The sequence below is a fragment of the Syngnathus scovelli genome, chromosome 7, assembly GCF_024217435.2.
Source record: "Syngnathus scovelli strain Florida chromosome 7, RoL_Ssco_1.2, whole genome shotgun sequence".
NCBI classification, from domain to species: domain Eukaryota; kingdom Metazoa; phylum Chordata; class Actinopteri; order Syngnathiformes; family Syngnathidae; genus Syngnathus; species Syngnathus scovelli.
The window spans coordinates 3867954-3894919 of record NC_090853.1 but is presented as its reverse complement, the minus strand read 5'-3'; the positions used below and the strand labels follow the sequence as shown (position 1 = coordinate 3894919).

At 48.2% G+C, this 26966-nt stretch overlaps 2 protein-coding genes across 5 annotated transcripts in view; one reads left to right on the top strand and one right to left on the bottom strand.

Annotated features, from left to right (window-relative positions):
• cdon (cell adhesion associated, oncogene regulated) overlaps window positions 1-21096 on the top strand; it is a 40672-nt gene extending 19576 nt beyond the window's left edge. For 3 of the 4 annotated variants that reach the window (XM_049726125.1, XM_049726124.1, XM_049726123.1), the window contains 19 exons: window positions 1058-1195; window positions 12364-12503; window positions 12585-12863; window positions 13179-13325; window positions 13398-13541; window positions 13615-13908; window positions 13980-14249; window positions 15240-15487; window positions 15573-15747; window positions 16110-16229; window positions 16707-16910; window positions 16981-17162; window positions 17512-17617; window positions 18430-18552; window positions 18627-18818; window positions 18910-19184; window positions 19274-19353; window positions 20199-20473; window positions 20582-21096. In XM_049726125.1, coding sequence (XP_049582082.1) covers window positions 12431-12503; window positions 12585-12863; window positions 13179-13325; window positions 13398-13541; window positions 13615-13908; window positions 13980-14249; window positions 15240-15487; window positions 15573-15747; window positions 16110-16229; window positions 16707-16910; window positions 16981-17162; window positions 17512-17617; window positions 18430-18552; window positions 18627-18818; window positions 18910-19184; window positions 19274-19353; window positions 20199-20473; window positions 20582-20727 — 3333 coding nt within the window. In that variant the 5' untranslated portion in view covers window positions 1058-1195; window positions 12364-12430 and the 3' untranslated portion in view covers window positions 20728-21096. Of the gene's footprint in view, window positions 1-1057; window positions 1196-2181; window positions 3659-3803; window positions 3963-12363; window positions 12504-12584; window positions 12864-13178; window positions 13326-13397; window positions 13542-13614; window positions 13909-13979; window positions 14250-15239; window positions 15488-15572; window positions 15748-16109; window positions 16230-16706; window positions 16911-16980; window positions 17163-17511; window positions 17618-18429; window positions 18553-18626; window positions 18819-18909; window positions 19185-19273; window positions 19354-20198; window positions 20474-20581 lie in introns of those variants that run through there. The other variant, XM_049726122.2, reaches the window with a different exon arrangement.
• Window positions 20975-22697, bottom strand: LOC137840440 (uncharacterized). The gene is made up of 2 exons (XM_068651308.1): window positions 21620-22697; window positions 20975-21562 (listed from the first exon to the last, which is right to left on the bottom strand). Exons 1-2 carry the CDS (start codon window positions 21801-21803, stop codon window positions 21207-21209), a joined length of 540 nt encoding a protein of 179 aa, XP_068507409.1. The 5' UTR covers window positions 21804-22697; the 3' UTR covers window positions 20975-21206.
• Between the last annotated feature and the right edge of the window lie 4269 nt (window positions 22698-26966).

Genomic DNA, 26966 nt, shown 5'->3' with positions numbered 1-26966 from the left:
CAGGAATGCCTGCTGACAGCTTCACGGCTGCATGCATGCATGGAGTAGACACCCCAAAGCAGAGATTCCGTCCTCGACCTCGACTCGAGCAGATGCGTTCTCAAGAGCCGAGCGCACATCCGCGGGATTTTATGACGAGAATGTATCCCGTCGCTTTTATTCCTTCTCTGTGACAGCTTTCTGTCAACGTCTAACGCGTTGGGTTTCAATTTTATGACGCGTCATCTTGGCAAGAATGCACGCTGCACTTTTAAACCTCCGCTCGAGCTCACCTTGCGGTTGACCTTTTGAATTTGATTGACAATCATCCATTTTAAGAGTTGCATCATGATTATTTTTTTGCCGCTGGATGAGGGAGTGTTACCACGGCAACGGGATGCAAAAGCTAAACTTCCAAGATGGCCGTCTGCCTGTGAATAGACGCATTCCTCAACGGCGGGGTATCTGCTTGTTGGGGTGCTTGGGGGAGGGGGGTGGGGGGGGTTGCTGGGGGTGTTGATGGTGGTCAGGAGGGTGTTTACTCCCAAAGGGGACTGTCTAAATAGTAGCCGCGGCTGTTTTAAGGACTTCCTGTGACTCGCTATTCCATAAAAGCCTAGTTAAATAAACAATCGCTTTCCCATTGGAGGCCGGCCGGGTGTCTGCGAGGGCCAGGGTTCATTCCGGGACCCCAGACATGTGGCTTTTTTTAAAGGAGCCTTGGCGCTCTCACAGGTCACCACACTCGCTTTCATTCACAAGTGCACGCGGTTGCGACAAGTTACTTCCGAGGACAGTAAGATTTTTATTCTCCGCTCACCTGAATGTACTTTTACACAAATCTTCGTCTTTGCCAGTTTGAGGATGAGACTGTTAGCATATCTCATGAGACCAGATAACGCCTTGCTAGCAACAACTGCTAGCCGGACGTGAGAGATGAACTAGCAAACCTAGATTTGCGTATGAAGTGAAAAAATGTCACTTTAGCTCAAATTGCCTTTTTCATTTGTTGGATTATGATTATATCCACTGACCGCACTCTAATGAGATCTATTTCACAACTTGTCACTTTCCAAAGACGATCGTGCTCTCATCTGATGGAGTGCAAACGAGTGAGACCTTACACACATTGATGGAATTCCCGGGGGGACCGCGACGGAAAGAGAGAGCGAGAAAGAGATCCCACGCCAGTGATGCAGAAAGCAGATGGAGAGAGGTGCGAGCATACACACACACGCACACACACACACACGGGTCTGTAGCATGATATACAATATACACGTTCAGCCTTTGTGTTGAGGGATTTGTTGTGTGTACGTTATGAAATTGTGACATTTTCACACTACCGCTTTATGTCTTCACCTGCATTGAGTCAAAGTGGGAACAAATGTTGTCAACTTTGAACCTCGCTCACAAGCAAAAGTAACGAGACACTCAGTAGGAAATGGAAAAATATTTGTCTCTTGAACCAAGGGCGTGCTAAAAATTGTTTTGTGCTCGTTATCTCTCGCCGCGTTTGAAAAGTGTTGGAGTTGAGAGCGTGCCTCTGGCAGAGTCAACCGTGGGCTACAACTGCTTTGCTCAGCTCATAAACACTCCGTTGACACTTTTTGCCAGGTCGTTATCCTCACGCCAAAGGACGGCAGGGTCACATGCATCCGCTGCAAACCACAAGAACCTCAATTAGACTCGCACGTGTTCCAAGTATTCGTCAAATGTGCAAAATAATGCCAATTTTAATGACGAACGACAAAGACAAATGATTAACGTGGCCACTCTTCATGGTGGGACTTTGGGGATTTTTTTTTTCAGTACTTGGTTCCCCCTCCTCGCTCGCCCACTTTTCTGTCTGTGACACGCATGCACTCGCAACGGACAACGAGGCGCTCTAAATCAGCCACGTCTGCGGATGATTCGAAGGGAAGCTGCATCTTGGCGGTGCAGGTGTAGCTAGCTAGCTAGCTAGCGGTTTGTGATGAGTACAAAGCTCTTAAGAAAAATAGATGCCAGTTTAGCATTTTTCCGTTTTCAACATGAAAGTGTTGTAATCTGTTGACATGGAGCAAACAAGCCTCTATCAGTTAAATGTGGGTCAGAGGTCCTAGCACTTATACGTGAGTAAATACCGCTGAGATTGGGGGGGGGGGTTGTGCTGTCAGCTTTGGTTCCCAGCGGTGGCCCCTCCCGCACGGCCGGCCCCTCCCTAGCCCTTTTGTGTGCGGAGCCCCGCTCCCCCGTGGACTCTCTGGCCTTTCACATGCGACTGTGTCCAATCACCGCCACCCCCTCGTTCCCCAAAACTTCAGACGTCTCCAAGCGGCCCGTCACCCTGAGAGAGGGACGAAAAGATGAAGCTCTCATAAAACACGCCTCCCTCGTAAGCTATTACAAACTAGCTGATAATGGCCGCTCGTGTTTTGTGGAAACTTCCTTGAATGCATCACACGGAAAAATCTTGTTCAAGGTCCAGAGTGAGCTGGAATTGATCCCAGCTGAGTTGGGTGACGGAGGAATGTGGTTTCTCTCCGTGCCATGCTGGACGTCTGCTTTCACGTGCACTTGGCGCACCTGACATTTTAGTAGGCTCAATTTTTGCCTGCCGGAAGCACGTCTGAGTAGTGTAACGCAATTCCGATAAATAATTGTGTTCACACCCACAACGGCCTAAACACCCCTTTTTAAATGCGCCATGCCGCAGCAGCTTGGTCTGTGAAGATACCAAAACTTAGTCTAGCCCGCCCCTGCACAGATTTAGTCCACATATCCCGCCATACTCACACTTGGCATGAAAATCAAGCTCGAACTTGGAATGAATTATGTCTAAAAGTTTGACCTGTCAAGGGAGCTTTATGGACAAAATCCTGTTTCGTTTGGTTGCCACGGAAATGAGATCATAGCAGAATTTGGGCAAATTGAAGTCTTCTTCCTCCTCCTTTGCTGTTTCTCTTTCTTTCCGTTTGCTGTTCTGTTGCCTTTGGACCGGATCGCACCTAGCGAGGCTGCACCTGCCGTCTGAGACGTGCCGTGGCCTATGTGATCATCTTGTTGACTCACGTCCACATGCACAACACATGGTTGTGTCGCAGCCCCGGCCGACCCACCAACACTGGAATGGGTGCCAAAAAATGACCCTCTCGCCACACCCACATAGACTTTAACGAGCCTGGTTAAGAACACTATTTGATTGTGTGTTTTTTTTCACTGGTGCAATTGACTGCAGATTTACACACTTTTAACGACTAATTAAATATTAACAATTAAATAAACGACCTTCACTAAATGCCCTTTGTAATCTTTTTAGTGAATGTAAATCAGACATCTAGGTCATCCTTGTGTGTTTTTCGGCCACATTCCGTCCAAGTGTTAACGCAATGCATACAATCCATTCGGGCAACAAAGTTCCTCCTAGGCCACCTCCTCCTTGCCTTCTTCCAAGATTCCACCTCCTGTCTCCGCCTCCTTCTTTCTCTCCCTCCCTCTCTCCCGTTCCCGGTGGGAGCAGCGTGCAAGCGAGCAGGGTTGGGACATTCCAGCCTGGCCGCTGCTGCTATGATCCACGGAGCGACCAGACACTGGCTCCAGAGGTGCGAGTGCAGCCCCAAACCGCCTCCCTCTTCTCGGCGGCTCCTGACAAGTGAGCGTGTGTAGCCAACAAAGTGGATTTTTTTTTCTTCTCCCGGTATGTTTTTGTTTATCGATACCAAACACACGCAAGTGGAATAACGTCCACACCTGTGAGAAGTGCTCCACCGTCCACCAGCAACTGAGCTCCGGTTTTTTTTTGTTTCTCCAATTTCTCTATTCATCGCACTTTGGTCCCGAAGCTTGCGGACTCTTCTGCGGGACTGAAAGTCTCCACACTCTCCGGTGCGGTAGTCTCCGTGTCTTCCGCGTGGAATGGAGGGCCCTGCGCGGATTTTGCACCGTGAGAATGCGTTTGGCTGCTGATACGGCCCACGGCAACCAGCGCTCCTGGAAACAAGGTAAGAACATCGGCGAGAAGGTCGCACTGATTGTCCCTGGGGGCTCGAAGGACGGATGGACGCAGTTTGGGAGAATAGTCGGGGAAGAACCGGGGAAAGAGGCTTGCTGAGTGACCGGAGAGTGTTGCTAAATAGCCGTGGAAAGTTCGGAGAGGAGCCGCGGGGAAAACTCGCTGAGTTGCCGATGAAGGCTGCACCGAGAGCCGTGGAAAGTTCAGAGAGCCTTGTTGAGTGAGAGCGAGACCGGAGGATGCTTGCAGTGCCCGACAAAGATTCACTATGAGGACCTAAGGAAGGCAGGCAGAGTGACCTAAAAGAGGCCGGGCAAGGTGCATTAGATCCCGGGGAAAGTTCTGACAGGCTCCCGAAACGAGGTGATTTGATTTGTGATTTGAGAGAACTTTGGGCATGTTGCTCTTTACGGTGATTCAACATGTTTTTGCTCCTCACATTGACACATTCAGGTGACTGCACGCAGGAAAAAATATTTCTGCACCGGAGAATATGACTAAAAATGGTTATTATGTCCTCAGTTGGCGTGCCGTGTCAACAACATTAATTTAGAAAAAAAAAGAGTCCAAACATGGAGCGTTGAATCATCACTTTGTACCAAAAGAAAACTTGCAGTTACACTTTGGGGAGCCATATTTCCGCCACATTAATTCTGCTGTAGAAACATTTGAAGTTTTTCTCTCAGCTCAGAGAGTTTTGATTGTTTTAAATCGAGTGTAGCGTGATTCAGCGCCCAAAGACCACTTTTGATTGAGTTTAAGGTCAAATCTGCATGGATTAAAGTAGATTTAGGTTTGTCATCATAATTAGAAGGCTGATTTGTACTTGTAAAGCTCTATAAATGTACACAGTACTTCTGATATTTACCCTCTAAGACAGGAATAATTTCTTGGGCTTTTAATTTAACAACTGTGCTAGAATCATTAGGAAAAAATATTAAAGCATGTTTTGTCTTATTTTTTGTTGTTGCTGATTAATATGTCACATTCACATAATTGCTGTTTAAGTACATTGCAAGGTAGTTGATGAATGGCCATCCACTTTCATGTTTTTTGTCAGTAAACTGAACACTCCAAACAAGTGATGGGGAACAAAGGATCCAATGGGGGCGCAGCATCGGGGTGACACACATGGGCGCCCGCGCATAAAAAACGCCTCCAAGTTCAAACGCCGGCCGCCGCTTTGTGGTGTCAATGGGCGACAAGCAGACACTTCCGACGCCTTTCAAATCCTTTCAGGGATCGCTGATATCGACGGGTTGCTCTTTTGTTGCACCGAATCACGTGGAAATCCTCATTACGGTGTTTTCTTTCAATTCTGGCCCCCCAAATTTGTATGACAGCAGTTTTTTGCACAAATTCCCTCCTAGTGTCGTCATTGTTGAGTTGGAGCACCTCCTTTATCCCGCACAAATTATCAGAAACAAAACATAAAACAAAATAATTAAGGTGGTACACCAAAAAAATGATACCAGACCACATCAAGGTCAAGCACCAGTGTATTTAATCACAATTTTTATTTTTTTTTGTATATCTATAGTATATTTTGTGTTGCGATGCTAACAGCACTGTTAGCTGCCCCGTCTTGATTCCTGTTTTTTTGTTTCCACGAATGCAGGGACATTAATTAGCCATTAGCGGGCCCAACTCATTTCGGACAGGCCATGAACAAAGCACAACGGTGCGATTAAGCCACTTTTTTGACTATTAGTGTGCCCGCTAATGACAAACACATGTTGCCGTAGCAAAGCTATGTTAAGTGGGTAATTTTCAATGGGAGCGTGTAATGGTACCAAGCTCACACAGGCAACACATGCGCTATTAGAACCACACAAGAACTTTAAAGTCCACCCGCCGGGTTTCCATAGCAATGAGGACAAGTACTGATACTCATGTGCGATAGCTATTAGCATTACACCCCCTTCTACGTTCAGTCATCTGAAAGCAGATAAAAGTTTATTCTTAAGCTTTTACTGTACCTGCTAGCAAAATATGCTAATCATGCTTGTGTGCTGTGCTAACAACCTGCCTGTTAGTCTACCATTCAGTTGCGGCTTTCTAATCCGGTTAGTAATTATTTGCGAGCCTGTTTATTAAAATGATTGATTTTAGTTAATAATAGTCGGACGGAATTTTCCTTGACTGCTGTTTGCTATCCAACCAGACGACTATCAGCGAGGGGTTAAAATCGCTTCTTCTCCGCTAGCAAGGCGTTACAAAAATAGCCCCGAATGGGTATGTTTTTAACAATATTTTTTTTTAAATTTTATTAACAGATTACTGAGGGCCTCAATTTGTAAAGCGAGTTAAATCAAAGCATGGTTCGCTTGTTTATTTGAGCTCGCACTTCATTCTGTCACTGAGTTGACCTCTGCCGGAGAGAAGTCCCAAGAGCCATAAAAACACGGAGATAAATCTCAGATTTTTTTCATCACTGTCACAATATTTTGACATAGGGAATGACCGTCTCTCCAAATCGCCTTCTGTATCCTAAATAGCCAAATGATTCAAAATTAGCTTCCCGGCATTTTGACCTCAACTTCTCCATCAAGGCTGTTAGCGAACGCCGGCAGCCATTTATCAAGGCCCGGGCCCCCGTCGGGAGGAAGTTGGAGGGGAGGTGGCGGAGTGCCAAAAAAGCCCCCATGATCATGGGCTCTCCGAGTGCTGATTGACAACACCCAGCAGTCAGGAGTAGCTAAGGGAGGGCGACAAGGAATGACGAGCTATTCTCGAAATTGAGTCCATGTGATGGTTTCCGGGTAATAATCGAGATTCAGACATTTACATGCTACATTTACACCAACTTGTAAAGTAGGAAAAATTGGCCAGCAAATTAGCATCAAGACAAGTAGCTGTGCTATGCTATGTCTATTTACTTTTCATACAGGCAATTACAAACATTTTCAATCAATCAGCAACTGTCAGTTTTTTTTATTTGTGCCTTACTGCAACACTTAAATGACAAATATAGGCTGGAGTGATTGCAAAGGCAAACAAGCAACTTTTTTTTTTTCAAGCAGATGTTCCGCAACGACCGCTGGGCAAGGGCGAGGCGGTACCGGCTGGATACGAGCCCGGCTCAGAGGTCTGCTTCTTCTCTGAGGTTTTGCCTGTTGGTGTAATGAAAATACAGACTGGCTCTAAATATACACCGGGAACGATAAGAGGACGCAAACCACAAACGCACAACTCAAGAAATGACCGTGGAAGTCGACGTCAAACGGGGTCTTCTTCAACTCGTCTGTGCTGCTGCGTGAAGCCGCCTCCTTAAGCCACGCTATTTGAAGTGACTATAAATACCCTTTTATTATGTACTCGGAACCATCTGAGGGAGCGCCTTTTGGCGAGCTGTGACGTGCGGCGAACATGTTGCAGAGCGCCACGTGGGCTTTGACGCAAAACAAAAATACCTTGTCGGGGTTCATTGTGTCTGGTGTGAACTTTAATCCTCAGCATCTTCCTGTTTGCGAGATTCCCGAAAGCGAGCCGACTAAATATGCCTCGGCGGTGGGGCCCCTAGTGAGCTTCTTTTTTTTATATAGACCGCAGCTTTCTATTTCAAATGTTTCGAAAGCCAACGAGTCGCATCTGACTTCGGTTTCGGTGCGGACTATATTAAGGCCGAAACGAGCGGCCATCGGCGACTTTGTTGTCCCGGCGATCGGCGGCTTGGCGGATTCGGGCTAAACTGCGGCTTCCGTCAGGCCCAAGGCGTTGTTTGGCACCGATCTGTGGAATATTGGCCTCCTGTGATAATCAATCACTGTCTTCTCTATTGCGGTCCACGGTAGCAGTTTCTAAGCGACACAAAACCAGGGCTTCTCCATTAAGCTACCAAAAGTGCTAGAATTTCAAACGCATTGATGTGGATATTTTTTCCAGCCACTCTTCATTTTCTACTGCGCTGTTTATTATTTCTTTATACAGTTTTGTCATTTTCGCATCAATCACTTCGTCGGGGTCCACTTACGAAAGATGGCACACGTGACATGAGACCACGCCCTCTCGTTTGCTGACAGGAGGTCTTGTTATCCTTGGCCACGGCTGTTGGATTTTTCGAGACGTTCTGAGCCAGTGCCAGGAAGTTGAGACTCGGCCGACGCATCTGTTTATTGACGCCAGACGGTTTGTTTTGTGATCTCCTGTTTGGCGGGCAACAAGCAAGAGTAGCGAGGATAAACATTTTGACAAACTATAAGGAACATTTGCGGACGCTGCATATTTGTCTTTGAGTGCTGGTTTGTTTGGGTTTTTGCAAGAGATTTGTGCGTCGGTGAGGAAGACCGATTATATTAAACCTCTTCACAAATGTTTGTTTTTATTCTGGCGGGCCAACCGGAGCAGTTGCAGAGCAGGTTCTTCATTCTGTAAATCCTCGCCCTGCCCCCGCAACGGGAGGAACATCACATAGACTCATTTATCACGAGTTTCTCCCAAAGTCTGCTTTCCTTATGACTTTCTTAAAAAAACACATTAATATTTGTTTTTCAAGTTTTTGGGCATTGGCCATGGATCTATCATGAGGAGGCTGACCAGAGAATGTTGTCTACCGCTTGTTGCCGCGGAGACATGTTCACTGATGGAATCCAGGAGCGTCGGGAGGGGGGGGGTGGCAGCTGGATCAGATCACCATATGCCCGACACAACAGATTCCAACTCCCTTTGGAGAGGGTGAACTTTCTGGCAAACTTGATCCTCCCCTTGCATCAACGCCTTTTCGCCATCATCTGTGTAGCCCAAGCTGACTCGGAGGAATGTCTCACCTGGTGCGGGGAGTCAGACTCTTGGCACATGTCGGGGGTATTATAACACTCCCCACGGGCATAAAGCCCCCCTCGGGCATTCCTCTCTTCCATCGAAATTACCTTTTGGTCGGAGCAGACGTCCCGTTGTGGGTTGAAAGGCCTGTGAAGTCAGCTGGAAGGACCCCGAGCGCTCCCACAAAGGCGTCGGGTTGTTAGTTACTTTGCAAAAGGTCCGGAGGTGGCCTTGTATGGCGGCGATACCCTGGGATCCGTTTCCCGTGTCCGAGGCCCTTATTGAGTTTCGTCACTGTTGGCTAATCCGGCTCTCTGAGGACCTTGGGAAACGAGTGGACCTCCCACTGGCCCCCGCCCCCTCCCTCGCAGATTCCCAAGGGAAACAAGACAATGCTGAACAATCTCCAATTAAGAGCAGCCGAACATACTGTACCATTCAGCCACGGTCTCATCGGCCTCCTCCCTTTCTTTTGCCTCTGCTTTCGCGGCCAAAAAGCCTCAGGGTGGAATTAGCGTCGTCTCCCGAGTCTCGGCCGTGCCACTTTTAGGAGGGGTGGGGGCAGTGTGTGTCCTTGGTAAACAAGGTTTTGTGGGATGTGACTGTCTGATCCCCCAAGGCCTCCCATTTTCATTCCTGATCCTGCATCGCAGCCACGGTGTCACGGCCGCGGCGTCTCGAGACCTGTCTGACCTTATCATCACCCCAGCGCCGCCTCAACGGTCCACTTTCTATCCTCTTGCGGCCGAAACCATCCAAGTTTAACGATTCCCCTCTCTTCTTCCTTTGGAGCTAATTCCTTGCGCTGATTCCAAATCACGCCTCTTTCTTTGAATGGGTGAAGCAGATGGTGTTAGCCCGATGCTTCTACTCATTAGTTTCCGCCGTGGCCCCAGACTGCCTCGGCCAGTTCATCCTGACGAATAATGGACCCCCTGGAGTTTCTTTCCGCAAGGAGACTCTTTCTGGAAGTTCAGAGACACCTCAACTCACGAAGGCCATACCCAATGAGTTAATAGGTCTTGATGTGAGGTATGAGCAAGCTTCAGATAGCCATTGAGGCTTGGCAAATGGAGACCTTTTTGTACCCTCACCCCCCTTCTCCGTCTTCTTGTTTTTGCGTTTATCTCCCATCGTTGCGTCTGTCCTGTCCGCCGGCTTTGCCTCCGTGTTGAGTTTAGGAATGCAGACTCCCTTCGCGGATCCGAGGGGGCGAGTGCGGGCAGGTTCGGGGTATAGCATGCCGGTCGGCTTGCGCTAGCAGGTCAGATCAGTCGACCGGCGCACCAGGATTGACCTGAAAAATCATCGTCTTTACATCGTCCTTTCTCGCAGCGCCTAATTGTCTAGTGGAGTTTTCTGGATTTGGTTTGTGTGTCGATGTCAGTGCGGTGAGGAGATTTGATCTTCCCACTGGCCCACATTGTTTGTCATTGGCTTCCACTCAGCTGTGCCGTCTTGTGAAGCTGAGTTGAGAGCGCCAGTTGCGACGTGTTGTGCCTCTGCCCCACAGCTCTTTGATGCTCCAGCGCATCGCCTTTTACCCAATGAGAAAGGGGTATGGGCCGGGCCCACATGGGGGCTTAAAGGAGTTCCTGCAGGTGCTCCGACACATGGTACACCTGAACCCCCTTCCCCCCCCCTGATCCTCCTCTGCTTTCCCTGAGGGCAACCTGTCACTGTGTTTATTTTCTCGTGTCAGGACCTTCACTCCCTCTTTATCCAGCAGTGGTGGAGATGGATGACGCTATCCCCATGTGGGAGTTGTGCATCACAATGAATAGAGGGTGCTAGCCTACCTCCCTTATAAGGAACATTTACGAGTATTTGAGGAATGGTGTGATTCAACATCAATTTTTAGTACTTTTCAGTCGAATACTTTTTAAACCTGTCTGCACACTTCTTCTCTGGTGTTAGCATTTAGCGGTTAAGCTAACGATCAGAATTAAATACAGTATCTGGAGCATTAAATTGCAGCTAATAAATAGTTCTGAATAAAATAAACTGACTTGAGTCTGGAATACTTTTTGTAGCAGCCTGGACACCTCTTCTGTGGCGCTATCCCTTAGCATTGTTGCTAGCGCTACGTTTCAGAGTTGTATGCAGTATCTGGAACATTAAATTACAGATAATTGCAAATTAAGTGACTCTTTTGATGTCAGAACATCTGCTTTTCAGTTTATTATATTGTTTGGACCGGCCTGGATACTTCTAATGCTGCTTTTTGCATCCCAAAAAAGTGTTGACGGGACAGGTAGCCGCACCCTCAGCAATGCGTTGCCGCCAGCATGGGTCGGAGCCTCGCTAATGGGATTTTGGGTTTGACACCAGATATCCTAGCGGCGTGTGTGTCTTCATGGTGGCGGATGTCAGAGAAAAGTCAAGCAGATAAGCGGGAAGATGGATGCCCTCGTGCGTTTCCTCACAGCGCCAGATGGACGGGGCCGATAGGCAGCTGTGTGTGTGTTTATACAAGGGCGACCGGTCGCCATAGCGCCGGAAGGAACGGATGGCAGGCGGTTAGCATATAGCGCAAAGGGGAGGGGGGTGCAGACTTTTGTGCTCAAGGGCCACTTATTGAGTTCATGAAACTGACAGATTTGTAGATATGGACAAAAATAATATGTACTCTTTAATATTTTTAAATGTATTTGAAAAAAGAAATCAATAAAATGACCATTTTAAACGACCAAATTAGGATATCCAGCAAATTTTATGTAAATGCTCGAAGGGCCAAACTAGAGAACAGCCCATTCCTGGTATACAGTAGACGAGGGATGGCGTTACCGGTCCTGTGTTTTGTCCCCCCCCCCCCCCTGTGTCTTATTATTGTAATTATATATCATGAATCCAGCAAGCCTGGGGCCTGTCGCAGCATGTGGCGCGGCGATACGGTTTTGATGTGAGATGCCACAAAGTATACGTGACGCCAGATTACACAGTAGCCCGCTGAAATCCAAACTCTGTTGCCTTAGCGCTTTCATTGTTTCTTTAAGCACTTAAACACCTGTTTTTCCAGGATGTGTGCGAGTGTGTGTGTGCGCTCAAGTGTGTGTGTGACAATAATATTGGACTCTGACTGATTCCTTTTGAATCACAGTCAGACAAGATTGATACTGAACAGCTTACATTTTGCCAAATGCGGCTTTCAAATAGCATGACATAAATAGCATTAGCTTTAGCCCGAGGCTCGCACTCCCTGCGGTGCCCCCATCCCGACACTCGTCATCTTTTTTAATTTGCCCCCTCGGCTTGGCTCTTCCGCTGAAGCACGGCCATCAATATCACAGCTGGGCGGCCATTGTGGTTTTCTCGAGCCCTGGTTACCGAGCAGGAACCCCGGGATCAAAGCCCGGCCTGGATTACTCTTGGAAAGAGAAGGATGAGGAGAAAGGGGGAGGAGATGTGGGCGGGGGGCTGCTTGTAAAGGATGGAGGAATGCTACTTAATACGCCTCCCCTCTTTTTTTGGGTCTGGTCCAGGGGGGACCGCTGAGGGACGTCAGGCTAGAGTGAATCTATGAGGACGCAGAGCCGTGTGACAAGAGAGTGCTATAAAGAGTGACTGCATACTCCCCCTCCATATCGGTGTCAAGGAAGTACAGTGAGATGCTCCTTCTCTTCTTTCAGGTCGGTCAATCGGAGGAGGGCGTGCACGCCGAGCGATCACGGCTGCCGGTAGGGGTCCGAGGGCGCCATGGACGGTGGCCTCAGGGTCTTCCTGTCCACTCTGCTCTGTCTCAGCCAAGACCTGCTCGTCACCTGCGCACGTCAGTTACCTTTGCTTGTCTGTCTGGTTTCCATCTGGTTCTACTCCCTCCATTCATCACCCACTCTCTTTCCCTCCTCAGTTCATTATCCATCATTCCGCTCTGAGCCAGCCTCGTTGGTCCAGAGTCCGGGTTCGCCGGCCCGCCTGCGCTGCGCCACCAACCCCCAGTCGGCGGCGCTCTCCTGGCGCTTCCGGGGCCAACCTCTGCTCGGTGACACCCTGCCCGGCGTGGAGCTGAATGACGGGACGCTCACCATCGCTAATCTGCAGCGCGCCCACGTCGGCGTCTACCAATGCGTGGCACGCTCAGGACACGGGCTGGCCGTCGCCAGCCGCTACGCACGTGTGGACTTGGCAGGTACGTGGCAGTGCCGGGGGGCCATCGCCCTGTCGGTCCCCATCGCCCTGTCGGTCCCCCCCTTTGCTCACCACTGCTCATAAGACTTGAAGAATCTAGTCTTTGTCGTTTGTTCCTTGCCACCACCGCATTAAAGTTGCGAGGCAGCAAGCCAAGAAGTTGCTTTTGAAAAGGGCGAGGACGCCTGCCGCCGAGCGGCGACGGGAAGGAAGCAGAAGGAGTTTTGACATCCTTAATGAGCCTTTGGGTTTTCCTTTGCTCAGTCATAACAGCACTCGCCGCTTCCTAATGTTCCCTCTGTGTCGGGCTTCGCAGAAATCTCCCAGTACGAAGACAGCTGGCGCCACTCGCTGTCCGTCCAGGTCGGCGATGCGGCTATCGTCGAGTGTCCTCTGCCCCATAGCGTGCCGCCGGCCTTCCCCCGATTGCGAGTGCGGGGCGAGCGCGTCGAGGCGTCCACAGGTTCTTTTTTCAGTCTTTAGTTCCTTAATTTTTTGAAACCTTGTTGTTGACCAACTGTGTCTCTCTTATTAGACGACTACTTAGTCCTTCCGTCCGGCAACCTTCAGATCCCGTCCGCCTCGTTGCACCATCGGGGCGTCTACAAGTGTGGCTCGTACAATCCGGTCACCGGGGAAACCGTCATGCAGACCCACGGTACCAAAATCTCTGTCCGACGTAAGTCCCGCTAGAATTTTTTATTTTATTTTTTTCATAAGCACAGTATTTGATGTCTTTGTGTTGTCTTTAGATGCAGATTCACCCTCTTCTCCAGTGAGGATAGTTTATCCCACCAGCCCCAAGAATGTGACACTGCAGCGGTCCCAGTCGTACACGCTGGAGTGCGTAGTTTCTGGAAGTCCGGTGCCGTCGTCCACGTGGTTCAAGAACGGCGAGCGGGTCCGACTGGGTCCTTCGTTGCGACACCTGCGTGACAATTTGGAATTTGTCTCCGTGACGACAGACGACAACGGAGTATACGTTTGCGCCGCTGAGAGCGAGCAAGGGACGGTGATGAGCGCCAACTACACTGTCAACATCCTCGGTGAGGATTCCAAAGTTATTTTATTTTGAGAACCGCTGTTCTAAAAGTCTGATGGGGAAACCGATTCGTAGAACCCGCTTCCATCCTGGTGGGCCTCGCCGACCAGCGCGTCGCTGCCGGCTCAACCGCACGTTTCAGCTGCGTGGCCGCGGGCAGCCCCGCCCCCGACGTCACCTGGCTGTTCAACGCCGAGCCCGTGGCCGCCTCGCACCGGGTACGGATTTCAGGAGGCCAGCTGGTCATCTCGGGTGTGGTGCCGCGGGACCAAGGCGTGTACCAATGTCTGCTGGACAACGATATCGGGTCGGCGCAGTCGTCGGGAATGCTGAGTGTGCAGTCAGGTATGTCAGAAAAAACAAAGAGAAAGTATGTTGTGAAATCGGTTACTTCAGGTCACTTGTACAGTGACGTAGTCGGCGAAAGTAAACATCTCAACAGAAGCCGTGCTGTAAAGAGTTAAGCTGTTTGGAGGCGGTCCTCACGCTTGGGGGTGGCGTATCGCGCCAAGGCCGCCCTCCTTCTCCCCAAGCTGGATCGTGAGAGTGAGCTTTGTGCACGCCGCCCGGGGATAAGCCCCCGCGGATGCTGGAATGCGAGGAGTAGCTGTGAAGGGTTAGGACGGGGGGCAGACCACCCCGGCTGTCAACGTGCTACACAACCGCCTTGTATTTACGTGGTGGCGTCCTTCCACCCCTCCGTTCCATCCACTCCTCCCTCCCTCCCTCCCTCCATCCCTGCGTGGTGTTTCCCCTGGAAGATGCAAGCAGAAAGAATGCAAAGATGATAAGAACGTTAGTGTTGGGAGGTACCGGCCAGTCAGTTTTAAGTTGTGATCCAAAACATTCGGCTTGTACGTTGCAAAAACTCATTTGAGAATCCAAATATTTCTTCTCTGCACTGACCAATCAATGCTCCGCCTCGAACCCCTCGTGGCTTTGTTCTCCCTTTCTGCCTTGAAAGACTTCCTTTAACGTTTGGGATCACTTCCTTGACATCTTTCCTCTGGCATGGCAGCCTCAGGACTACATAGAGAATTTCTCTCCGCTATTTTAATGGCCCGTGTGGGGAATGCGTGGCAGCTGGCGACGTTCCCGGAATCAGGTTTAGTCTTACCAGCTCCCGGCTTGTTTACTTTCGCAAAGTGCAGCCGTGCCGTGCTCACGCGTGCGTTTCTGTCAGAAGGTGCCATGATCCAAATGTTTGGATCGTAAAGGACTGTTGTTCTTTACTTTTAGCACGCGTGTCAAAGTTTTGGCGGTTAGCGCTGACCCGCCGTCACAAAGCAAAAACAAAGTGCGCTATGGTTCTACAAGAAACATTTTCTCTCTCAGATTTGAACCCCGACGTGGACGTTTGGCCCTCACTGCCGCCCATGCAGAGCGATGAGGGCGGCGAGCGCTTCCTGACGGAGGAGGAAGACGAGCCGCCGTCCGATGGTGGCACCCACCGTCTCACGCCCGACGCGCCCATCATCACCAGCCCGCCCCAGACGTACAAACCCGACATTTACGACCTGGAGTGGAGGGCGGGGCCTGACGGCGGGAGCCCCATCAATGCCTATTTTGTCAAATATCGAAAGGTGAGCTTCTTCACTGATCCCCACAAAAAAAAGCAAAACACCACTGTGGCGTTACTTAAAGGTTGTCTTTCCCGTTTTCGCTCAGGTGGATGAGATGGCCACAGTGATGGAGAGCTGGCTGACGGTGCGAGTGCCCGGCAGCGAGCGTTCGCTGCGTCTCTCCGAACTGGAGGCGTCCAGCCTGTACGAGGTGCTCATGGTGGCCCGCAGCTCGGCGGGTGAGGGCCAGCCGGCCATGCTCACCTTTCGCACCGGAAAAGGTTCGTACTAGTAAAATTGCCCCTACCAACATGGCCGCCAGAACTGGTTACTGGCGCCAGTTTCGGACGATTCTGGCACAAACTAAGGAACGGACACACTATTCTGTCCTTTAAAGCCAGAGTCTGTAGGGTCCGGTTCTGTTAAATCCAGGTTTCACTCGACACGGTCACTGAGCTTTTCATAAAGCAAGACGTTTATTAGCATGGAAAAACAGTGGCGGAAACCCGAGCCGGCTCCTGATCAAACGAGAGAGGCTCAGGGGCGGTGTCAGAGTGCTTTGACTGGTGGGGCGGGGGGCAACAACTGGGAACATGTGTGAGACTTTGTTTGGCTTCCTCCTTATAAGTCCCTTCTCCTCCAGAAAAGAGCGTCTCGTCCAACAAGAATCCGTCCCACAAGCCTCCAGTGGTCCTGATGCCGCCCAAAGCCCCTGAGGACAAAATGCCCAACACGCACTTTGGAGTTGTGATCCACGACAGAGGTAATGTGCGGAATGTTCCATCTTGAACTTTTTTATTGCTACTGATGCACTGACAATTATTATTATAGAAATATTATAAAGTGTTTTTATTTTAGTAAAATAGTTTTTTGGGGGGGCTGGAAGGGATGAATGGCCTTTTCAATCATTTCAATCGGGGCAGTGGACTTTTCTCGCTTCATTTATTTTTTTCCGGAGCTATTGGGAAGAAAATATTTTGATGATCTTTAACATTAAACTTCACTATGGGTGTGGCGATATGACTAACGAGACTTTCTTAATCTTCCACTAACCATTGTCTCCGTCTTCCTCTGCCGCTTCTTTAAGTGCGTGCCGCTCAGCTGCTGCCGTAAGTACGCATTCCTCCCGTGATTTATCCTTTCCGCTTCCTCCTCTCCGAATTCCTTCCATCCTTTCCGCCAAGTCGGGATGCGGCGACACTGTTCAAAGGTTAACCCGTCTTCTCGCCTTCATTTATAGTGCCCGAGGCGCCCGACCGGCCCACCATCTCCATGGCGACGGAGAGCTCCGTCTACGTGACGTGGATCCCCAGAGCCAACGGCGGCTCGCCCATCACGGCCTTCCGCGTGGAGTACAAACGCAGCCGCAACACCGAGTGGGGCGTGGCGGCCGACAACATCTCGCCGCTCAAGCTGTCGGTGGAAGTTCGCAATCTGGAGCCCGGTGAGCCTCGACTCCATTTTTATTGCTTAACCGTCGGTGGAGGTGTCGTTGAACTCCGTCCGTCTTTCAGGCGCCACCTACAGGTTCCGAGTGACCGCCATGAACTTGTACGGCGAGAGTCCTCGCAGCGTGGCGTCAAGGCCGTACCAGGTGCCCCAAGCCAGCCCCCGCATGGCCGACCGGCCGGTGGTGGGACCGCACATCTCCGCCACCGACGCCATCAGCGACACACAGATCATGCTGCGCTGGACTGTGAGTATGTCACAAAAGTTCCAAATTGCTTTCCATGAGAACCAAGACCTGCAAACGTACGGAAAGGTTAAACAGAGGCCATTACTAAATGACAACAAGCACAGGAACTTTTTTGTAGTTCTCATGGTGATTAATTCATATCGTGCAAACTTTGGAGCGCCGACGGGCGCAGATAATTGCCGCCCTTTCCGTAACCTCCGACTCTCATTATCTCTGGTCGACTTCCGCGCAATCAGAGAGCGGACGGCTGATAGCGAGCCGCTCCATTAGCTGATAGGGGAAGGGGGAAAAAAAGGGTAATTGTGGGCTAATGTAACCATTTTTTTTTTCCGTTTTCTTCCGCTTTCAGTACAGTCCCTCGAGTAACAACAACACTCCCATCCAAGGCTTCTACATCTACTATCGGCCCACCGACAGCGACAACGACAGCGACTACAAGCGTGACACTGTCGAAGGTGCGTGTAAATGTCAAAAACAGACAAACGTGACAGCGTCGGCTTTTTTACTGTGAATGGCTTTCGACTTAATTGGCCGGAGTTGAAATACGAGAGCGGGCAGCAGAGCTACGCAGCGGCTCGGGTTGCTGTCTGGAATGCTAACTGGTCATCGCGCCGCAGGAAAGGAAAGGAAAGGAAGTGGTGGTGCTGGTATCTTTGGGCTCCTCCCCTTTTACCGCAGGTCAAACTTCAGTCAAGGTTTCCACGTAAATGTTGGTTACTTTCGCAACTCGGGTCAGCCAGACCCGTATTTTTAATAGCTGAAAAATACATTAAAAAAAATACAATAATGATTAAAAAATATATACAAATCACAATAATGCAAAAGTATGTGATTTTTTGTTGTTGTTGTGTGTGTGTGTGTGTGTGTGTGTGTCTTTGTGCGTCTGTGTTAATACTGGACTTAAGCCAGCACAAACATAAGCTGCCATATATGGAGCTGAACCAGAGTGCAGCAACTGTGTGAAGGCCCCCGGGACTGACACGAGAGTGTGTGTCTGTGTGCGTATTTGTGTTTTTGTGTCGCTCCGACATTGGCTGTGTTTGTGAAGTTTGCATGTGCTTTCAGATTGCGACTGCGAGAGTGTGATTACATGTTTGTGTGTGTGGGGGGGGAGCAAAAGAGCACATGAAAGAACATGACCTCAGCCAAGTGAGGAAAAAAAAAAAAAAGACAGGATTAAAGTCTCCACAAAAAGCCGCGGCTGCCGTGATCTTTCCAGGAAGTCATTTTTTTTTCTCTAGTCACACTCACCTGCTTCTCTTCTCAGGTGGGAAAGACTGGCACATGATCGGTCACCTACAGGCGGAGACGTCGTACGACATCAAGATGCAGTGCTTCAACGACGGCGGCGAGAGCGACTACAGCAACGTCATGATCTGCGAGACCAGAGGTAAGGAGAGACCCAATAAACAAGTAAATATCACAAAAAAATTCTTAAAAACATCTCCTGTTCCTTTATTGCAGCACGCCAGTCTCCGGGCTCGCCAAGCCAGCGGCCCGTCACGCCGCCGTGGCCCCACCCGCAGGAGCCCTCCGGGCCACCCGGGGGTCTGCTGTACCTCATCGTGGGCTGCGTGTTGGGCGTGATGGTCCTCATCCTGCTGGCCTTCATCGCCATGTGCCTGTGGAGGAACCGACAGCACAACAACATGCACAGTGGGTGTCGATGCCCGCCTCGAATAGCAATTTGAAAATCTAACGGGATGGGAATTGAGCCTTGTGGTATGCCTTGTGTTTCCCCCTGCAGAATACGACCCTCCGGGTTATTTGTACCAGCCGGCTGACATCAACGGACACGTTTTAGAGTACACCGCTTTGGCCGGCACCGGCCGCATGAACGGCGGCATCCACGGGGGCTTCGGGCACGGCGGGGGTGGCGGCATGTTGCCCTCGGGGTGCCACCACTTGCACCACAAACACCCCAACGGCCTGCCACTGCACAACAGCAACGGCGGCCTCTACCCGGGCGGACACTCCCACGGACACGATGGCACCCTGCCCCACCCTCACCACCACCACAATGTGAGTGCGGGGACCCCCGAGGGTTCTTGTTGTTTTTGTCCCGACTTAATGTCTTCATCCACACTAAACACTGTTGTTTTTATTTTTAGGGAGGCGGCATGTACACGGCTCTTCCCCAATCGGAATCCTCAGACTGTGTGAATTGTCAGAACCTGTGCAACAATAACAGGTAACACTTACGAGTTTTGGTGGGGTCATGCAAGAACACAAATGACGTGCAGATGTCCCTGAGGGCAAATTATTTGGATGCAGGAATGGGAAGAGAACAGAGCCTTGTGGAATACCTTATATTTATTTGACTGAATTCACGAAAAATAGAAATGTCTAGTAAATAGTAAATCAGGGATATGACTAAGTTGTTAATCTTCTCAAGCACCAAAGAAGAACCTTCTTAAAAAGACCGATTTCTTTTTTTATTCCCCTCGCGATGGCTTTTCCATCAAGTCAATTTACAATGGTTTGTTTAGGACTTTGTCACACAGCGTGTCGTTGGGAAGAAGGCCAGCTCCTTTTTTTTTTTTTTTTTTTTGCGCTCCACATTCACATGCTGCTCCTGTTTATGTGCTCAAGGCTCAGCGGCATCACAGTTTACCCTGTGTGCAACCAGCCAACACACGGGCTACGCTAATGAGCCTCCTGTTTATTTATTTGCGCTGGCGGGAACGAAAACGAGGATCGCGGTTCCGATAGCAGGAAGCGCGGGGAAACACAATGTTGCGCTTTTGAATGGGATTCGGAAAATTACTTTGAGGGCTTACCCAGTGTCGTACCATGCTAGGACGCTCCTGTGAATTTGAATATAAACACAATGGCTACTGGTTAGAAAGCCACAGACTGACAGTCCCTTTTTTTTTTTCCCTTCTTCTTCTTCAGAAAAGTTATTTAACACCACTCCCAGCAAACTAAAAACATAAAACACAAACATCTACACTTTCTCTGTATAAAACAACGCAATAAAAAAAGGCCTTGCTAGCTTAACGCTAACACTAATAGCATCTCTGCTACCTCTTTCAGGTGTTACAAGCCTAACGGCGTCCTTTCGGGCGGGACACTTCCCCTCATGCACCGAGCGGCGCCCTGTCAGCAGGACGGTCTGGAGATGGTTCCTCTGAAGCAGGCAGCGACCTCTCCGTGCCGCCACCGCTGCTCCCCCGCGGGAGAGCTGCGTGCCGATGACCTTGACAATCTCCAAGTCCCACACCCGTACGACGAGCAGCGAGATTCGTCGCCTTCGCAACGTTCGTGTTGTCTCGAGGGAGATGACACGGAATGTCCGGCGGATGGCACTGGTGAGTCTATCATTATTCCATTTTTTTTTTTAAATAAATGAACAGATGAACTAATTTTTGATTTATTAAAATCATCCTCAAATGATTAACGTGTTGTTGCTTGTGCAGCGGAGGAGGATCTGGACTGCGTGGATCAGGACTGTCCAATCCCATGCTGGGAAAATCTGGGCCTTCCAGACTCGGACTGTGATGAAAAGCCCTGCTGGATGTCCGGCGGGGGTGAGCTGATCCAGGCCAGTCTCCAGGAAGTCTGAGGTCCCTGCGACGTGACAGCTGGACAGTCAGAGCTGCTGTGGTGATGTCACAGAGGACCTAAGAGAGGACAGCCGGAGAAAAGACAGTCGATGGACCTAAGAGAGTACTTTGTCCGACAAGGACGGCAAACTTTCACAGACTGAGGCGGAACTCCCAAAGACTCCTTCAGATGACTTATTTATTTTTTTCTAGTAGAAAACTATTATTTCATATGAATGTATCTGTGTCAAAGAACAAAGTTGTCAGTTTTATATTATTTATGCTTTTTTTTGTTTGTTTGTTTTTGGCCCGAGAACTGTTTTGTGTTACGGAGATTTAGCGACTTGTAAAGTTTTGTAATAATATAAAGAGACGATAAGGAAGAGTAAGTCAGCACACTGTCAGCTTCCTTCCTCACGGTTAAAAAACACGAGTGCGTCTGTGAGTTTGTTAGAAAACGAGTAACACAACGAGGAACTTCTCTGAGTTTATTTGTGCGTCAATAGTCATCGTCCACATCCAGCCTGGTGTAGTAGAAGGTCACCCTAGCCGCGTGGTACAAAGCCTGGCAGGTGTACGTGCCCTCCGCTTCCCGCCGGACTTTCTCCAGAACCAGGGCGGAGGTGTTGACGGGCACGCGCACGCCAACCACGCCGTCCGGCCGAGCCTGCAGCTTGAGACCATGACCGTAGTCGTAGGCCAGAGCCACGTTGCTGTCCGAACCGGCTCTGGTGAAGCCCCAGATGAAGATAGAGGGCGGGTCGGCGCCGCAGTCCAAGCGGACCGAGCCCCCCGCGGTCACGGTTGCGTTGAGGGTCACGTACTTCACCTCCTCGGGGTCGAAAAGATCTAAAGCTGAGGGTACGACACAGTTGGCGAGAAACTGACTGACCGACCGGGTCGAGCGCTCACCTTGGAGTGGAAGAAGAAGAACCCAAGTGGCCAGCAGGCAGACTGAAGGAAACATCTTGTCACACCGTGGTCGCAATTTCTTTCTACCGCTGATTCTTTCTGGCTCGTGTTTGAACTGCCTTCTTGAAATATTTAACAGCGCTGCAGGTTGCTCTAGTGGGCGGAACATGTTGTGTGCCTTCATGTTTTATTTAATCAGCTGCTGCAAGTTGTTGTCATGAGAGAACACCAGTTGACACGTTCATGTATTTTATTTGTTGAAGTGGTTGCGGTGTGAGGAGAAGAGCCTTGAAGGCGCCTCAGGCTGAAAAGTTGCAAGTGCCCTGTAAAGTTGCTCTCATGGAGGTGAGCCCAGACACAAGAGAAGGCTCTAATTAGTCGGTACTCACAGTTGGACTCGCTTGGGCCAGGGGAGCCACCGCGCTCACTATTTATAGACAAACATGCTGTAAACCTTAGCCAACTGATAATACGAACATTTTTGCCTGCAGCACGGCACGGTGAGGGAGTGAGTTTATATAGACTCAAATCAACTGCAAACATCTTTGCACGATGCCTTTGTGACACAGCACATGACTAAAAGTTAAGAACGCCAAACTGTCTTCATCTCATACTCGTGCAGTTAATCATGGTTTTATGATGGCCTGCAACAAATTATTTCTATTGCCACTCCTTCTTGTGAGGGGGAAATATAAATAAGAATATATTTCCAGATTTGCTTGCCCCAGCAGCCAATAACGGCTAATGAGTTGAGTGTCAAGGGTGGAAAAGTAGAACCAGTTGAGGATACCACCCCTACGACAAAGCTTTGTACCCCAACGGGCACAATGGCTAATAAAGGTGCTGCTTGATGTGTGGGCCCTGGATATGGAGCAGAAGCTTGCCAGCTGCAAGCAGCATTGCATGCCATTTAAGCAGTTTGGCTTGGTGGGGAAGGAAGAAAGGACGGGGGTAGAAGTTCGGTGAGGCCACACTAAAAGAAAAGGATGTCAACTTCAGGACAGTATCGTGGTTATCAAACTGGGGTCCCTATAGAAGCTTTAGAGTCTACAAAATCATTTTGAAAAAAAAAAAGCATTTGTCAATTTTGAGTTTAATATCAGAAATAGTAAAAATATTTTATTGTGTAAAAATATAGTTTGTTCTGTCTAGTTATGATTTTTTATCTTGACAAAATATAAAAATATCTGCTCTGCATCATGATTTTAATGCTATGATCCAATTCATTGTGCTGCTCCTTCCAGTATGCCCGCGTTGGTCACCAGGAGGCAGTACTGCATCAGACATCCGCGCAGACACAAACGAAGAAGAAACAAACTTTTTCAGTAAGTGTAAGTTGTCGTAAAATTCGTTTTTTTTTCTCTCAGAGCTCAGAGGATAAAGAAATGTATACCTGTGAGTATTGATATTATCATCTCTCTAAATGTCTTATTCCAACATTAATGTTCAAATACACGTTGTCTAAATGGGTTTGTTGTCTAAATTGCGACTGGGCAAAGTAGCTTGGTTGTTTAAAATGCTGTGTTTTTATGTTTAGTTTGACAGTAAACCTCGTCTGGGGTGGCATTAGTCAACTTCGGGTCTCTTAAATTGAGTTAAGTGCCACCATAAGTCTTAACATCCCAAATTTGCGCTGAAAAGTAAAAAAAAAAAAAAATCTGATTGACGGCTCGTATCTCAGAAACTCGTATGTTGGGTCACTTAACCTCCGCTCCTCAGGTCCCATCATAAAAACAATGAAAAAATACATTCAATTTACATTTAAAGAACGAGATTCCAATTTAAAATCTGTGAGGTAGATGTTGAAGCTACTCTTCAAACGTGCTGCCCAAATGTAAACTGACCTGTTGTAAATTGTAATTGATTTTCCATCATTTGCATTGAACCAGTGACTCAAAACAATAAGTAATGTGATTGTCTTAAGTTTCCGGCCCTTTTTTCTTTTTAAAATTAGTTTCATCCGTTCCGTAGGATGCTTCCGAAAAAAACAAAAAACAAAAAAAAAGTGATCGTTTTACGTTTTATTTGTATGCTTCAAGACTTCTGTGTCGAATTTGCCTAATAAAGACGTTAGCGTGAATGCAGAACATGAACATCAGAAATGGAGCAGGAACAACAAACGTATTGTTTCGTATTGTCTCAATGAAAATGAATCATCAGTCCCACTGGCTCATTTATTGTTATTATATGTCAACAGTCAAAATAAGTTCCAGATGACAACAAACTGGGTTTGTTCGCCTAAAGTCAACACAAACAAGCGCCGAGGCCTTTCCAAATGCTTTTCTTTGGCGTCGAAGCACTTTTGGCTATGAAAAGTCTGACACAGGACCAATTACAAGTCTCCCAGTCATTTCCAATTCATTTAATCGTAGTCTTATCTCTTATTTATAGCCAATAAAAATTTGGAAAATATTATCGAGGTCATGTGATCATAGACTACCAACATTTTATTTTACAATCACGTCATTTGCTCACTACATTTTAATTAACATAGAAATCCATGCCCTCTATATTAGGAACAAAGTAACGCACACCCGCTAGCATGCTAACTAACTCACCAATTAACTTACTAAATTAGCAACTCCAAGTTACAATACAACTTTAATTATGTGGCGCATTTCACAACAGCTAATAAAACAATTTACATAAACAAACAAACCGTAACATACACGGAAACTCATACGCTAACTAGCTAGCTAACTAACTTTTTATGGAGACCCTGTGTAGTCTTTCAAGTGCTTTCCCACTGAGTGTCTCAAAGTCGAAATGGAGGTTTTTGTTTTTGGCAGCAGATGAGAGAGCAGACTGAGACACTCTGAATGTATCTGCGAAACACATCACGGCCCCCCAACACGTGCGATGCGCTAGTGCCCCGCTAGGCTCCCACATGGCCCAAGCATGGACCACCTGTACAGTAAAAGGCGCGGGACGAGTTCAAGTGCGGTTGTCGTTACCGCCGGTAGCGTTAACAGCACTGTAACGCTAATCGGTGGTTTGCAAACTTTGGCGGTACTTAAAGCAGGGAAATATTTATAAGACCCCCTCGTAGTCCTAATAGCAATTAAATATAATGACCCCGAATTGGCACACTGGTCCCCATATGTCGCTTTGCACTTTATCGTGATATACCGTAATATCGTAGATACAAACTAAGAAAGAGGAAATTGCGGACGTCCAAACGCGGGCTCGTCCAGGGACCCCATTTCGCAAACCGCACATTTAGCGCTTTATGATCCTTGCCGGTCAAAGTAAATGTTGCTCTTGTTCCCACTCTCATCGTTCGGATCGTAAAAATAGTTTGAGTAAAAGCCAATTGTGTTGCTCCAATTGAGCTCGGGAGGTTTTGCGAGTGTTGAAACACTGCGCTTTTTATTTGTGGCGTTCCCCCACTCGGGCGTGATCGCTGAGTGAGTGATGGCGGGAGTTGGGTCAGTGTGACCCAAATTGGGTCATTTTTGACCCAGCAATGTGTTTTGTTTTTGTCATTTATATTAAATACACAGCTGTGAATGTAATGGGCTAACGAATGTATTTTACGTTTTTGAAACAGCCAAATTTGGGACAGTGTGATTAAGGCCTAAGATTTCTGCCTAGTAACAAGCGACTATATGAACATGTGACTTGGCTTGGGGAGTAAAAAAAATATATATTTGGATTCTGTTGATTTACGCTGTGGCATCTGCTAGTGACATGATGATTTATTCCACTTGTGAAGTTGTATGATAAACGGTAAACATTTTTGGTTGTTTGTTGCTGTTGGAAGAGAATTTGGAACAATAAACCGAAGACAGTAAAAGAAGGTTCTCAGGTATGCACTCTACCTCTGCTTGCGTCGGCTTCTCGTCTTGCTTCCAGCTTTTTTTGGACGTCGAAGACATTAAAGCAGCACTTATTTTTTTTCTCCCCCCCCCCCCCCCCCCCCCCCCCTTCCCCGGAAAACTGACTTGAACTTTTGAGTTCTCAAGAGCGGTGTCGGCATCTGGAAGCAGTAGAAATCTTGTCTGGAAGATAAAGTAAGGAAGATATGAATGCCAATGTCCAGTCTGGGATCAATTACAGAGAAACTGAGGGGGCGGGGGCATGATGGGGGGGGGGGGGGGGGGGGGGGGGGATCCATGTAGATCCTCACATAATAAACAAACTGCTTGTGTGGAAGTGTGTAAAAGAGAGAGAGAAAGTCTTAGTATGAGTGTTCGTGAGACTGTCACTGTACATCTGGTCTTTGGATGGCCTCGCTGCCTCCTCGGCTATTTAACGAGAAGCTTGTGGCAGCTCCAGATGTGAATGCCCGCCCGCTGCCAGCTGCCCGCTGCCTGAGCTGCTGGCTCTCAGGGCCTTGGCTTGGAGCAATGGCCAGCGAGCCATCTTCTTGCTCCAGAGTAAGTTCAGGAGTAAAATTGTTGTGGGATTTGGGTTAGTGTGTGAGAGAGGTAATTAGTTAGTTAGCCAGATAGTCTTTTTCTTTTTTTGGTTGTGAAGGTTGAAATGAAATCAGTAGCAGTCGTGTGACCTGTACTGCAAAAAAAATCTCTGCTGCCATCTAGTGGCCACTTGCATTTTTGCAGCTAACCAATTGGACACGTTCTTTTTTCCTCGTCTTTTTTAATTGATTTTTTTTTATGGACCGAGTGTATGCGCGTGTTTCTTTGTCTGTGTGTTGTGGAGAGAGTTGCTGAGTGTCTTGGTTTTAATTTGGAAGGCTGAAGAGCTCGTATTTATTAGCCTGCAAGATTAATCAATTTCTTGCTTAGCTTTCAGAAAAATAACGTTTTTCTTTCTGGAGACACTGCTTAATAATATGTAACAGGAATAGAAAATTGTCATTTGATAGAATGTGGAAATGGCCATCTTAAATTATGCAGTACGCGCCGAATGTGAGCAGAGACGTTTGAGCAGGTAAAGTGGCTCCACACACAAAGGCAACAAAAGTGCAGCGCGTGTCACCATGGAAACCATCATTATCATCTGGAGCAAACACTCACTCGGCCACTCGAACATTCTTAAGGAGTCGTCCAAACAAATCCTTTCGCATACTCAACTGCCCATGCATTTTTGAATATAGCGTTTTAAAAACGTCCTTGAATTTGAAAATGCGTTTCATGACGTAAGGCTGCAATTTGGCTGCTTTCATGATATTCCCAAAAAGCATATTTACATGTAACACACTTTTAATTCCAGTAAAATGCGAGCACATGAAACTTGAGTAAAATTTGGACCTAGACATAAAAGCAAGCGCTTCAGAAATGTAGTTTAATTTATTTACAACAATTAGTGAAAACTAAAGCACAGCATTTTAGAAGACATAAAAAACAATAGTCAAAATGAAACAAACGCTAATTATAACCTA